The following is a 15,233-nucleotide window of genomic DNA, read 5'->3' as shown; positions in this document are numbered from 1 at the left end:
CTCACTTACTCCATGTAGCACTGATTGTGTGAGGTGTAGAGGGGATGTTTCCTTTGAACATCCAGTGTATCACAGGAGATGGTGGTGCCAAGAGGAAAGGTGCTTCTGGACCAACAACTTCTGAAGCAGCTTGGATCCCTCATATGCTGCTAGCATCTCTTTTGCAGTCACAGTATCACAGTATATTAGAGGTTGGAAGGGGTGTCCAGAGATCTGAGAAGTGGGTGTGTGACTGTTTGAGGCTGTGCCTTTAAGAAAAGGGACAGTACTGGGACACTGGCTAAATGTTTTCGGTACTAGAACAAAAACATTCTGATATTCTAAATTAATTTCATTGGTGGATGGACAAAATGCAACTTTAAATTGTAGGGCAGCTGGAACTTTCCTTCAGTTTTCCTTTCTCCGCTCTCCCTTTCAGCTGGACTGCTTCTGGGCTTCTGGCCAAGAGATAAGAACTAACTCCTGTACCAGACCTTCCTTTTTTTCTGCCCTGCTAACCACCCTTTCTCTCTTTTTCTACCTCTTTGGGGGAGAAGGGAGGTAGGGGGGTGAAGGGGGCACAGGGGGAAGCCCCCTCTGTGGGGGGTCTGGTTTCTGATCATGTTTATTTGCTGTATATTTCTGTATATATTGTAAAATACCTGTATTTGTGGTGTTACATATAATCTACTTCCTATATGTGCTTGTAAATATAGTCTGCTTTTTTTTTCTCCGACTGAGTTTAGCTGCAGTTTCTTTCTCTGTGGGGGAGGGAGAGCTAGGCCCTCTCTCAACCCACCACAGGGTGTCAGATTAAGGTAGGAATGTAAAAAAAAAAAAAGTACTAACTGCACAGAGCTGAATTTGAAAAACAGTGAAGAACAGGTTGAGACCTTATGGGTAAAAATTAGGGGCCAAACCAACAAAGGAAACTGTGATTGGTGTTTACTACAGGCTGCCCAATCAAGGGGAGTTCTGTGTATGAAGCATTCTTGTTTCATCTAGAGGATGCTCACTCAACCTGATCCTGCTGGGGGACTAGTCACCCTGGCATCTGCTGGAAAAGCAGCAAGGTGTCAGTAGTCCAGGAAACTCTTGGTGTGCACTGAGGATAATTTCTTAATCCATCTGATAAAAACCCTGACCACAGGAAAAAGGTTACTGGACCTCTTGCTCACCAACACAGATAAACTAATTGGAGAGGTCAAGACTGGTGATAGTCTGGCATGCAGTGATCATGCCCTGGTGGGATTCACCATCTTGAGGCATATGGGCCAGGTGAAAAGTATAGTCTTAGGAGAGCAAATATCCAGTCATTTAAGGAATTAGTGGATGTGACCTCCTGGGAAGATGCCCTCAGGGATAAAGCAGAATAGAGTTGCCAGCTCATTAAGGACACTTCTTAGAGTGCAAATGCTCTCAATTTCCATGTGTAAGAAATTGGGATGAGGAAGATGGAGATGGTCATGGCTCAGTAAGAAACTCCTGGTCAAACTAAAGTGTAAGAATGCAATGGAAGCAGGGACATACATCCTGCAAATAATATAGGGATGCTGCCTGAATGTGTAAGCATGTGACCAGGAAAGCTAAGGTGAATTTGGCAAGGGGTGCTAAGACTAATAAAAAGGGCTTCTACAGGTATGTTGGTGAGAACAGGAAGATGTACAGAAAATGTACACAGTCTGATAAATAAGACGTGAACTAGTGACAACTGATACAGAGAAGGCTGAGGTACTCAACAATTAGAGAAATATAGAATGCATTGGGTTGGAAGGGACCCTCAAAGGTCATTTTGTCCAACCCCTATGCAATGAGAAGGGTCATCTACAACTAGATCAAGGTTGCTCAGGTCCCCATCAAGTCTGACCTTGAATGTCTCTAGGGATGGAGCCTCAATCCCACCCTCGTTATGAAGATCTTCCTGCTAATGTCTAACCTAAATCTACCTTGTTCTAGTTCAAAACCACTGTCCCTTGTTCTATCCCCCCAGCCTTCCTGTAGACCCCATTCAGATGCTGAAATGCCATTATAAGGTGTCCCCCAGAACCTTCTCTTCTCCAGAGTGAACAACTACAACTCTCCCAGCCTGTCTTCATAGGAGTGGTGCTCCAGCCCTTTATTCATGTTTGTGGGCATCCTCTGGACCCATGCCAGCAGGAAGGTCCTTGTCCTTACTGTGTTGAGGTCCTCAGAGCTGGGTACAGTACTCCAGGTGAGGTCTCACCAGAGCAAAGTGGCAGAATTACCTTCCTGGATCTGCTGGCCATGTTTCTTTTGATGCAGCCCAGGATATGATTTCCCTTCTGGGCTGCAAGTGCACATCGTTGGCTCATGTCTAGCTTCTCATCCACCAGTACCACCAAGTCCTTTTCTGCAGGGCTGCTCTCAAACTCATCATCTCCCAGCCTGTATTGATAACAAGGATTGCCCCAATCCAGGTTCAGGACCTTGCATTCCACCTTATAGAACTTCATAAGCCCACTTCTCTAGCCTGTCTATCCTGGATGGCATCGCATCCCTCAGTCACCAACCGCAACACTAGCCTTGTCATCATAAGTAAACTTCACAGAATCACAGAATGTTAGGGGCTGGAAGGGACCTCAAAAGATCATCTAGTCCAACCTCCCTGCCAGAACAGGATCACCTATACCAGATCACACAAGAATGCATCCAGGTGGATTTTCAGTATCTCCAGAGAGGAAGACTCCACAACCCACCTGCGCAGGCTGTTCCAGTGTTTCATCACCCTCACAGTGAAAATTTTTTTCCTCATGTTTACATGGAACTTCCAATGCATCAGCTTCCACCCATTGCCCCTTGTCCTGTCATCGACATCACCAAGAAAATTCTGAATCCATCCTCTTGGCACTCACCCTTTACATATTTATAAACATTAATGAGGTCAGCCCTTAGTCTCCTCCAAACTAGAGACCCCCCAGCTCCCTCAGCCTCTCCTTGTAAAGAAAATGTTCCACTCCCTTATACATTTTTGTGGCTCTGTGCTGGACTCTTTCAAGCAGTTCCCTGTTCTTCCTGAACTGAGCGGCCCAGAACTGGACATAGTATTCCAGATGCAGCCTCACCAGGACATAGTAGAACCTTTCTCGACCTGCTAACTGCACCCCTTCTAATACATGCCAGAATGGCATTGGCCTTCTTGGCCACTGTGGTAGGTTGAGAGAGGGCTTAGCTCTCCCTCCTCCACAGAGTAAGAAACCACAGCTAACCCAATCGAAGAGCAAGCTATATATTTACAAGCATATATGGAAAGCAGGTTATATATATAACACAATATATATAGGTATTTACAATATATACACAGAAATACACAGCAAAGAGAAATAACACAACAAAAATCCCTCCCCGAGGGAGGGATCCCCTCCTTGGAACCCCCTCTCTCCCCCACTACCTCCCTTTTTCCCCAAAAAGGGGTTAGAGAGAGGGAAAGGCAAGTTACTAAGGAAAAGAGTTGTTAGTAAGCTTCAAAAGCCCATGCAGGATTAGTGTTTGCTTATCTGAAGGCCAACTCCAGCAGTTCGCAGAAGAAGCAGGCAGGGAGAACAGGCTGAAACCACACTCCCCCAACTCCCAAGCGAAACTGAACTGAGGAAAAAAAAATTTCCAACTGCTCTACAATCTAAAGCTGCATTTTTGTTTATCAACCAATGAAATTCGTTTAGAATATCAGAATGTTTTGGTTCTAGTACCGAAAACATTAGCCAGTGTGTTCCAGCAGTGTTTGTTCTTAAAGGCACAGCCTCAAACAACCACAGCCACAAGAGCACATTGCTGGCTCATAGTCATCCTCCCATCTACTAGGACCCCCAGGTCTTTTTCCCGTTCACGCTCTCCGACAGGTCAGTCCTCAACCTATACTGATACCTGGGGGTGTTCTTTCCCAGGTGCAAGACACTACACTTGCCCTTGATGAATTTCATTAAATTTCTCCCTGCCCAACTCTACAGCCTAAGTCTCGCTGAATGGCAGCACAAACTTCCAGTGTGTCAGCCAATCCACCCAGTTTTGTGTCATCAGCAATCTTGCTGGCAATGCACCCTGTTCCCTCATCCAAGTCCTTGATGAATATATTGAATAGTACTGGTCCCAGTACTGACCCTGAGGGACTCCAGTAGTTACAGGCCTCCAATTAGACTCTGTCCCACTGACCACAACTCTCTGACTTCTTTCCTTCAACCAGTTCTCCATCCACCTCACTACCCATTCATCCAGATCACACTTCCTCAGTTTAGCTGCAAGGATGCTGTGGGAGATGGTGTCAAATGCTTTACTGAAATCAAGATAAACCACATCCACTGCTCTACCATCATCTCTCCACCTGCTTATGTCCTCATAAAAGGCTATCAGGTTGGTCAAACATGACTTTCCCTTGGTAAAAACATGTTGACTGCTCCTAATGACCCTCTTGTCCTTGATATGCCTAAAGATAACACACAGGATAAGTCACTCCATTACCTTTCCCAGGATGGAGGTGAGGCTGACCGGTCTATAGTTACCTGGGTCCTCCTTCTTACCCTTTCTGAAGATTGGAGTGACGTTTGCCTTCCTCCAGTCCCCAGGCATCTCTCCTGTCTGCCATGACTTACCAAAGATGGTGGAGAATGGTCTGGCAACCAGCACCAGAACAAGGGGACACAGTCTCAAGCTGTGCCAGGGGAGGTTTAGACTCAAGGTGAGGAAAAAGTTATTCACTGAGCGAGTCATTCGTCATTGGAATGGGCTGCCCAGGGAGGTGGTGGAGTCGCCATCCCTGGAGGTGTTCAAAGGGAGGTTGGACGTGGCACGTGGTGCCATGGTCTAGTTGTGAGGTCTGTTGGGACAGGTTGGACTTGATGATCCTTGGGGTCTCTTCCAACCTTAGTTATACTGTGATACTGTGATACTGTGGCAATGACCTCTGCCAGCTCCCTCAGCACCCGCAGTTGCATGCCATCAGGACCCATGGATTTATGGATGTCCAGATTACTTAACTGTTCCCTAATCCAGTCCTCATCAACCCAGTCCTCATCAACCAAGGAAAACTCCTCCTTTGTCATGTCTTCCTCTGGGGCCTCAGGGGTCTGGGGCTCCTGAGGACAGTCTCCAGCAGTATAGATGGAGACAAAAAAGTCATTTAGTAACTCTGCCTTCTTTGTACCCTGTGTCACCAAGCACCCACGTCATTCAGCAGTGGGCCTACATCGCCCCTAGTGTTAGTTTTGTCTGCAATGTATTTGAAGAAGCCCTTTCTTTTGCCCTTGACCTCCCTTGCAAGGTTGAATTCCAAGGAGGCCTTATCTTTCCTAGTTGCCTCCCTACATCCTCTGACAACAGTCTTATACTCCACCCAGGTGGCCAGCCCCTCCTTACATGATCTGTACACTCTCTTCTTCCACTTGAATTTGCTCAGCCGTTCCCTGCTTAACCATGTGGGTCTCCTCATTCCCTTTCTCGATTTCCTACTTGTTGGAATGCTCTGATCTTGAGCTTGGAAGAAGTGGTCCTTGAATATTACCAAACTACCATGGGCCCTCTTGCCTTCTAGTGGTCCCACGAGTTTTCCCCTAGCAATTTCTTGAAAAGGCCAAAGTTATCCCTGCTGAAGCACAAGGTTGTGATCCTGATTGATATTCTGTTCCTACCAAACAAGATCCTGAATTATCACAGTATCACAGTATCACTAAGGTTGGAAGAGACCTCAAAGATCATCGAGTCCAACCTGTCACCACAGACCTCATGACTAGACCATGGCACCAAGTGCCACGTCCAATCCCTTCTTGAACACCTCCAGGGATGGTGACTCCACCAATTCAGAGGGTTCCTTGGGAGAAAGCCCTTAAAAATAAAGGGGTCCAGGAGGGCTGGACCTGCTTCAAGAAAGAACTGTTGAAGGCGCAGAAACAGGCTGTGCCAATGTGCCGGAAGATGAGCCGCCGGGGCAGATGGCCAGCCTGGTTGGGTAATGAACTTTTAATAGAACTAAGGGAAAAAAAGAGGGTGTATCATCTTTGGAAGAAAGGTGAGGCAACCCACGGAATGTTTAAGGATGTTGCTAGGTCATGTAGGAAGAAAATTAGGGAGGCAAAAGCACATTTGGAGCTTAAACTGGCCTCTGCTGTGAAGGACAACAAAAAGTCCTTCTATAAATACATTAATAGCAAGAGGAAGGGCAGGGACAACCTCCACTCCTTGGTTGACATGGAGGGAAATGGTGTATCACAGGATGAGGAAAAGGCAGAGGTACTTAACACCTTCTTTGCTTCAATTTTTACTAGCAGGACAGAACGTCTACCAGACAGCTGGCCTGCAGAGCTGGCAGAAGGAGCCAGGGAGCTGCATAGTTTCCCTGTGTTCCATGAGCAAGAGATTGGAGCTCTCCTCAGCAGCTTGGACCCCCACAAGTCCATGGGACCAGATGGGATCCATCCTAGGGTGCTGAGAGAGCTGGCAGATGGGCTGGCCAAGCCACTCTCTATCATTTTTCATCAGTCCTGGCTCACTGGAGAGATCCCAGAAGACTGGAATCTGGCCAACGTGGTACCCATCCACAAGAAGGGCCGGTTGGATGAGCCAGGGAATTACAGGCCTGTCAGCCTGACCTCAGTGCCAGGAAAGATTATGGAACAGGTCATCCTGAGTGCAATCACACAGCACTTAGAGGATGGCCAAGGGCTCAGGCCCAGCCAGCATGGGTTTAGGAAGGGCAGGTCCTGCCTGACCAACCTGATCTCCTTCTATGATCAGGTGACCCGCCTGGTGGATGTGGGGCAGGCTGTGGATGTAGTCTACCTGGACCTCAGCAAGGCCTTTGACACCGGTCCCCATAGCAAACTCCTGGCCAAGATGTCAGCCCATGGCTTGGATGGGAGCACACTGCGATGGGTTAGGAACTGGCTGGAGGGCCGAGCCCAGAGAGTGGTGGTGAATGGTGCCACATCCAGCTGGCAGCCAGTCACTAGTGGTGTGCCCCAGGGATCAGTACTGGGCCCCATGCTCTTTAACATCTTTATTGATGATCTGGACGAGGACATTGAGTCCATCATCAGTAAATTTGCTGACGACACCAAGCTGGGGGCAGGAGTTGATCTGCTGGAGGGTAGAGAGGCTCTGCAGAGGGACCTCGACAGGCTGGGCAGATGGGCAGAGTCCAACGGCATGAGATTTAACACATCCAAGTGCCGGGTTCTGCACATTGGCCACAACAACCCCATGCAGAGCTACAGGCTGGAGTCAGAGTGGCTGGAGAACAGCCAGGCAGAGAGGGACCTGGGGGTGCTGGTCGATGGTAGACTGAACATGAGCCTGCAGTGTGCCCAGGCAACCAAGAGGGCCAATGGCATCCTGGCCTGCATCAGGAACAGTGTGGCCAGCAGGAGCAGGGAGGTCATTCTGCCCCAGTACACTGCACTGGTTAGGCCGCACCTCGAGTATTGTGTCCAGTTCTGGGCCCCTCAGTTTAGGAAGGATGCTGACTTGCTGGAACGAGTCCAGAGAAGAGCAACAAAGTTGGTGAGGGGTTTGGAACATAAGCCCTACGAGGAGAGGCTGAGGGAGCTGGGCTTGCTTAGCCTGGAGAAGAGGAGACTCAGGGGTGACCTTATTACTCTCTACAACTACCTGAAGGGAGGTTGTAAACAAACGGATGTTGGTCTCTTCTCCCAGGCAAGCAGTACCAGAACAAGAGGACACAGTCTCAGGCTGTGCCAGGGGAGGTTCAGGCTGGATGTTAGGAAAAAGTTCTATACAGAGAGAGTGATTGCCCATTGGAATGGGCTGCCTGGGGAGGTGGTGGAGTCGCCATCACTGGAGGTTTTCAGGAGAAGACTTGATGGGGTGCTTGGTGCCATGGGTTAGTTGTTTAGGTGGTGTTGGATTGGTTTATGGGTTGGACGCGATGATCTTGAGGGTGTCTTCCAACCTGGTTTATTCTATGTGTTCTATGTATTCTATCTATCTCATGATCGCTACAGCCAAGGCTGCCCTCAACCTTCACCGCTGCAACCAGACCCTCTTTGTTAGTATTAGGTCCAGTAGCGCTCCTTTCCTAGTTGGCTCATCCACCATTTGTATCAAAAAGTTATCATCAATGCACTGGAGTAACCTCCTGGACTGTGAATGGCTGGCTGCATAGGCCTTCCAGTAAATATCTGGGTAGTTAAAATCCCCCATGAGAACCAGGGTCTGTGATTGCAAGGCTGCTGTCAGCTGCCTGTAGAAGGCATCATTAACTTCCTTCTCCTGATCAGGTGGTCTGTTATAAACACCCACAACTGTATCAGTCATGTTAGCCTGCCCTTTAATTTGTACCCACAAACTCTCAACTCACCCCTCATCCACCCCTGGACAGAACTCAATGCATTTGAATTTCTCCCTCACGTAAAAAGCAACTCCACCACCTTGCTTTGTTGACCCGCCTTTCCTAAGAAGGACATAGTCATCCATGACCATATTCCAGTCATGTGAGCTGTCCCACCACGTCTCTGTAGTTGTCACCAGATCATAACCCCTTGACTGCACATGGATTTCTAACTCCTATTTATTCCCCATGCTGCGTGTGTTGGTGTACAGACATTTCAGGGAGCAAGCTGAGCATACTGATTCTATCTTGGTGGGGTCGGGAGGCCTTCTGGTCTTCATTAATACTAGAATACTGCCCCACTGGTGCAAACCCAGCAACAACTCCATCCTCCTTTGATTCTAGTTTAATGCTCTATGAATGAGCCCTGCTGGTTCTTGTCCTAGAATCCTTTTCCCCTTGCAAGATAAGAAATTCCCACATACTACCATCAGTCCTGGTATCCTATAAAACTAGCCATTATCAGGAAACCCAAAGCCCTGCCTGTAGCACCAGTCTCGGATCCAGGTATTTACGGAATGGATTCTTCTACTCCTTTCCATATAATGGCTGGGTACTAGAAGTAGGGAAGAGAAAATAACTTGTGCCCCAGACTCTTTCACCAACCATCCCAAGGCCTTGAAATCTCTCTTCATTCCCATCAGACTATGGGATGCAGCTTTGTCCCCATCTGTCTGGAAGATCAGTAATGGATAATAGTCATGTGACTGCACCGTGTTGGGGAGTTCTCTAGTGATATCCCTGGTTTGGGCTCCAGAAAGACTGCAGACTTGTCTATGATGAGGGTCAGCCCTGCATATCGGGCCCTGTGCTCCTGCCAGAAGCGAGTCTCCAACAACCAGAACTCTTTTCTACTTCCTTGTGGAAGAGGTTGCCATGTGCACTTGACCCCTGCCGTGGCCCTGAACCTACCACCACTTGCTGAGGGTGCACTCAATCTTGCTGTCTATATCATTGATGAAGCTATTGAACAGCACTGGTCCTGATATGGAACCCAATAGGGAACTACTGACTAGTCAGTAACACTTCTGTGCCTGATAAGTTCATGGAACAGATCCTCCTGGAAGACACGTTGAACCATACAGAAGGCAGAGTGGATTAGAGATGGCCAACATAATCTCAGCAAGGGCAGATTATGCCTGACTAATCTAGTGGCCTTCTGTGATGGAGGGCCATGGTGAGAGCTACAGATGTCATCTATGTGGACTTCTGTATTGTCTTGGATATGGTCCCCCACAATGTTCTTGCCTCAAAATTGGACAGAAATGGGTTTGATGGATGTACTGTTAGATGGATAAGGGACTGTCTGGATGGCCATGTCCAAATAATTACAGTCAACAGCTCAATGTCCAAGGGGAAACCAGTAATGAGTGGTATCCCTTGAGGATCTTTACTGGGACCAATTCTGTTTAATATCTTCACCAAGGACATAGTGGGATTAAGTGTACTCTCAGCAAATTTGCAGATGACATCAAACTGACTAGAGTAATTGATTCCTTAGAGGGACAGGATGCCATCATAGGGACCTTGACAGGCTTGAGGAGTGGGCTCACATGAACCTCATGAAATTCAACAAGGCCAAGTGCAAAGTCCTGCATATGTGTTGGGGCAATCCCTGATATAAATACAGGCTGGATGACTGAGCACAGCCCTGAAGAGAACAACTTGAGGAGTATCTTCATTTAGCCAGTTGTTCTATCACCCATTGATCACCACCACCCCCTTCTGAGAAGAGGATGAGTACTAATTATATATTAGTAATTATTAATACTAATACCAATAGAAAGTTCACAAAGTTATACTCAGTCCATGTAGTGGTTGTGAGCTGCACACTCCCATCATTGTATGCCAGATGTCAGGCACTGCAATCACCACAGCTCTGGTGAAAACGCCATGGTCACAGTAAACAGGAGAGTCAGCCTCAGGAGCAGAAGGATAAGCAAGACCCTCCAGGGATGGCAACTATTGATGAAAAGAGACCAACCCCAGTAAAGTTTCTAATTTATAGTGAGCATGACGTTTATGGTATGGAATACTTCTGTTGTCCAGCTTGGGTCAGCTGTCCTGGATTTTGCTCCTCTTAGCTTCAGTGCCTGGCTAACTTGAAACTGCTGAAAACACTGATTGCTATGGAGACTTGCATATCATGGCGGGCCACAAATTAAAACCAAGTGCTGCAGTCTTCTTAAACATTTCCTGAATAGAAAATTGATTCTATCCCAACAACACCAGGACAGGGATACTGGTGGATGAAAAGTTGGACATGATCTGGCAATGTGCGCTTGCAGCCCAGAAAGTGAATCAGATTTTGGGTGGCATCAAAAGAAGTGTGTCCAGCAGGTTGATGGAGGTCAATCACATCCTCTGCTCCACTCTTGTAAGACCCCACCTGGACTACTGTGCCCAACTCTGGAGTCTCCAGTATAAGAAATATATGAACCTGTTAGTGTGGGTCCAAAGGAGGGGCACAAAATGGTCAGAGGCCTGGAACACCTCTCCTATGAAGAAAGGCTAGGAGAGTTGGGGTTGTTCAGCCTGAAGAAGATAACATTTTTAATGATCATGAAAAATGACTTCTCAGTTCATAGAAGTGATGTGTTATAGCTATGGTAAGAAAATTATTTCTAATTGGAGTCTTCCTAAGAAAACATACTTAAATTTGAAACACAGTCCCATTCATAAAGTTACTAGAACATCATTTGAAATAGATCATCAGCATATTTACTTGTACTTTTCAACTTTCTCAAAAGATGTTATAGAAACTGCATGCCTAGCCAATTTGCTGTTTATCATGGATGCACATAGAAGAAGAACATGTTATGATAATGAACCTTAGGCAAAAGAGTAAGTTCTTTTTCCTCAAGTCAGATGCTTTGAATAATTTTGTTCAAATGCAATTTAACTTTTCACTTTCACAAAGTACTTCACAATTAGACTTCAATCAGAAAATAAAATGAGGAAAGGTCTTTAGTTAAAATGGATGCAAGCGTAGCATGCTTTTATAACTGTTTTGAAGTCTATACACAGCCACATATTTTATTAAAAGAAAAACATTTTAACCAGTACTTCTCTTTTTACACTAATAACAATACATTACAGTATTAAGTTTCTTACTGACCTGAAGTTCTAAACAAACTCCAGCTCAAACCCCAGAAATTAAAAAAGCTCGTTACCTAAATGATATATATTTTATTATTATTATTTTAAAAGGTTAAACATCTTTTCCTTAAACAGTGATTTCTTTAATCTTAGGCAGCCTTGCAACAGCCCTTACTGTAGCTGTAGTACCATCTACTTCAGACATGATTGCATGTTTGAATAAACAACAGCTAAAGCAAAAAAAAACATTAGATTTGCTTTGCTTATGTATTGGATTTACATACTTAAGATGAAACTACTGTTGCTAATAGAGGATATTATTGGACCAATTCTAGTAATTTTGCCCACTAAGCCCAGATCTTGCATAACAATCTTCTCCAGTAGCATATACTAGCAGATCTGGTTGCAAGGGTGACACTGTAACCTGTTTGAACCAAGTAAACAAAAGAACCAAACCCATCTTCTAAAACCACTAACTTCTCACTTGCCAGAAGTAGATATCCAGATTTAAATAAGGAGATACCAACCCCTCCTAAACTACATTCAGCACAGGTAATCTCAGTTTGTCAGAAACAAACTAAAAAGACACAAATGAAGAAACAAAGTGAGAAAACTCACTTTCCCTATAGTTGTTCTTTAAAAACCCTTCCACCCCATAACACAAGGCTCTGTCTGCCTTCAGAATTAAGGGTAAAACCAAAAGCAACAAAAATTTTTGAAAACATAAATTTATAGTAAGGGACATTACACAAGGATTGCTCTAAAAATGCATTCCTGAGAAATGACATGACCCATGTTAACTGAGCACACCTGCTTGCAGTGCATGTTTCAGGATTGCAAATAAATAAATAAATATAGTGACCCTCTATCAAGACTAATTTTAATAGTTAACTACAACATTACAGAATTTGGGACAAAACAAAGCAAAAGCCTGGATTAGGGTTCTAAATGCTTTACTCAGAACACCAAGGAACTTGAGATTTTGAGCACATGGAGAAGGGACTCAAGAATGATCTAAAAAAGGAATGGGAAGAAAACCAAGAAAGCTGATGAACAACATCTAGAAAGTAAATGTAGTGGAAAAAATTATCTCCAGCAAAACTGAAACATTGCATCATCTCATATTCTCTCTGCAAATATGTTACATTTCTTCCAATGTTCATCAGAAAAATTTCATTCCTAAACAAACACATTACCATTTACTATATATGGTTTCAACTTTGTTTTCCTTATTTGTCTCACAAAAAATATATTTTTGTTATTAATTTCTATGCCCATAGTAAAGCTTGCATTATTCTGGCTGATACACAGTAAAACTTTAAAATTTAACTAAAACTTTTAAAACATTTAGCACACAAAGGAAAAAAACCAACAATTTTTCTTACTCACAGCATTATATTGCTACTTACAAGTATGTAAGCATTCTGTTACAGTGGTGGCATCAATCAGGTATCCGTTGCATAAATGACAGGTTATATGGACATTAATGTCCCAAAGCTTAATCTTTCTAGTCATCATCTTTGGTATCTGTGGGGAAAAAAAAAAAAAAATCACCCACACATTACATAGTAACACAGATGTACTCATGAGGTAAAAGTAGTTTTGGAATAAATGAGTAGCCAAAATTTACCTTAAAGATATGCTTATGTAGATAGCTTCAGACTATTGTGTATTTATGAATAGAATAGAATAGAATAGAATAGAATAAACCAGGTTGGAAGAGACCTTCGAGATCATCATGTCCAACCTATCATCCAACACTACCCAATCAACTAAACCATGCAACCAAGCATCCTGTCAAGCCTTGCCCTGAACACCCCCAGCGACGGCGACCCCACCACCTCCTCAGGCAGCCCATTCCAATGGGCAATCACTCTCTCTGTGTAAAACTTCCTCCTAACCTCCAGCCTAAACCTCCCCTGATGCAGCCTGAGACTGTGCCCTCTTGTTCTGGTACTGCATATGTTTTGAGAGAGTACTAAATTTTTAAAAGATGAGAAAAATCAATGGTGAAATAATTGAAATTACACTATTTTACATGTCACGTTTTCAGAGTAGAAGAGTCCTAGTACATTATTAACACTAACCAAGTGTGATGTGTTAGCTTTCACTAAATGCCAAAATCCCATCCATATGCTTACTCACTCCCCCTCCTCAGTAGAACAGGGAGAGAAAGTAGGAAGAATAGGAACAACAAAGCTCATGATTTGAAATAACACCAGGGAGATTGCTTACCAGTTATGGCCACACACAAAACAGAATTGACTTGAGGAAAAATAATTTATTGCAAATTAAAATTAAAATGTAATTATTAAGTCAGGTAACAGGAAACAAAAAGACAAATATTAAACCAACACTTTTCCTCCTCCCTTTTCCCATGTCCAACTTCACTCCACTCTAGACTCCTCCACACCATCTGTGCCCCCCCCATGCTGCACAAAGGAGATAGGGGGTTTCTAATCAGATAGATCAGAACCTATACCAGGGAACTCAATTACTTCTTTCTAAACCTTATTTTATAGCTAGGTTTCCATGTAACAATAGCCACCACATATTTTGCAGTTTCAATATAGCAAATGACATCTCCAATTTAAAAGTCTGTATGAACTACACACATTACTATAGCACAGAAGAGCTATTTATGAAATAGCTTCAGAAATATTTATGAGATTACTTAAACTGTCATTTGAACCACTAGCCAAATAGGAAGTTAGCCATTCTGAAGGTAATTGAAAGCTTAATTTTTAATAGGTAAAAATAGTTAGAAAGCTAAAAACATACCTAAAATGGCAAACACACAAGCACAAAAATTAAATATAACTCTAGTTATTTGATTAGGCAGGAATTCAGCCAAAACTATGGATGCACAAAGAGTGAATCCAAGCATTAATCGGGATGAGAAGACAAAGGTATTATGGTAAAAACTGAAATAAAGAAATAATTTATCTTCTGGAGAACACCAGATATTTTTTCCCCCTATATATTGCTCAAGCAATGCCAAAAGAGGTATCAACCAGTAAGAGCTCAGGTAGGACAAAATTTAAGAAGATGTGAATTAACTATAAAGAAAAAAAAAAGCTACAAAATGGGTAGCTTAATTAAAGTCAATTTTTTTCAGAGAAACAGAGGATAGCAAAGATAATACATATAGACAAATATTTGTCTAATGAATGGGAAATAAAACCCAGATATTTTTTGGTAAAGGAAAAATATACATTTAGGAGAATTTCCCAATTACACCTAAGCAGCAAATAAACCTAGTGACACTTTTATAAAACTTGCAAGAATTGCACCAGAAAACTCCATAGTTGTTTAAAAGACAATTAGCTCATTCTAACACAACTGGCATAATATATGGGTAAAGATAACAAGTCTTGCAGCTACACTAAAATAACAAGCATACACTCCTCTCCACTTATCTTAAAAGGTCATGACTGTCTTAGTTGCTTCTTTCAGACAGATACCAGAAAGGTTTCATCCCACAGTTTCAGGCCCCAAAATACAACTCTTCTTTGTTTTGTCTTACCTCTTAAAGGGTAACTTTAGAACTTAGAAACTGCTAGTTCAAATCCCCACATTTCCCCCTTTTTTATTAATAAAGAGGACTTGGTTAACCATACGAGTTCATATGCCTTGAACACATTGTACACAGGGAACACATATTAAGATGCAAAGACCTACAAACATATCAAACCCAACCTTCAGCATTGTCTTTACAATCTGCTTGAGTTGAGTTGAGTTTACAATCTGCTAGAGTTGGCAGGGCTCATTAGGAGGGCTTTAAACTAGGTCTGAAGGGGAT

At 43.8% G+C, this 15,233-nt stretch overlaps 1 protein-coding gene across 1 annotated transcript in view; it reads right to left on the bottom strand.

The window, feature by feature from the left end:
• LOC104306477 (polycomb group RING finger protein 3-like) overlaps window positions 1-15,233 on the bottom strand; it is a 228,071-nt gene that overhangs the window by 176,607 nt on the left and 36,231 nt on the right. Inside the window, exon 2 of the mRNA XM_054179250.1 lies at window positions 12,841-12,958. Within this exon, the coding sequence (XP_054035225.1) occupies window positions 12,841-12,949 (109 nt within the window). The 5' untranslated portion in view covers window positions 12,950-12,958. The remainder of the gene's footprint in view (window positions 1-12,840; window positions 12,959-15,233) is intronic.

This window comes from Dryobates pubescens (genome assembly GCF_014839835.1).
Source record: "Dryobates pubescens isolate bDryPub1 chromosome W unlocalized genomic scaffold, bDryPub1.pri SUPER_W_unloc_1, whole genome shotgun sequence".
Taxonomy (NCBI): domain Eukaryota; kingdom Metazoa; phylum Chordata; class Aves; order Piciformes; family Picidae; genus Dryobates; species Dryobates pubescens.
The sequence above is the reverse complement of the archived record's forward strand: the minus strand, read 5'-3'. Positions and strand labels throughout refer to the sequence as shown.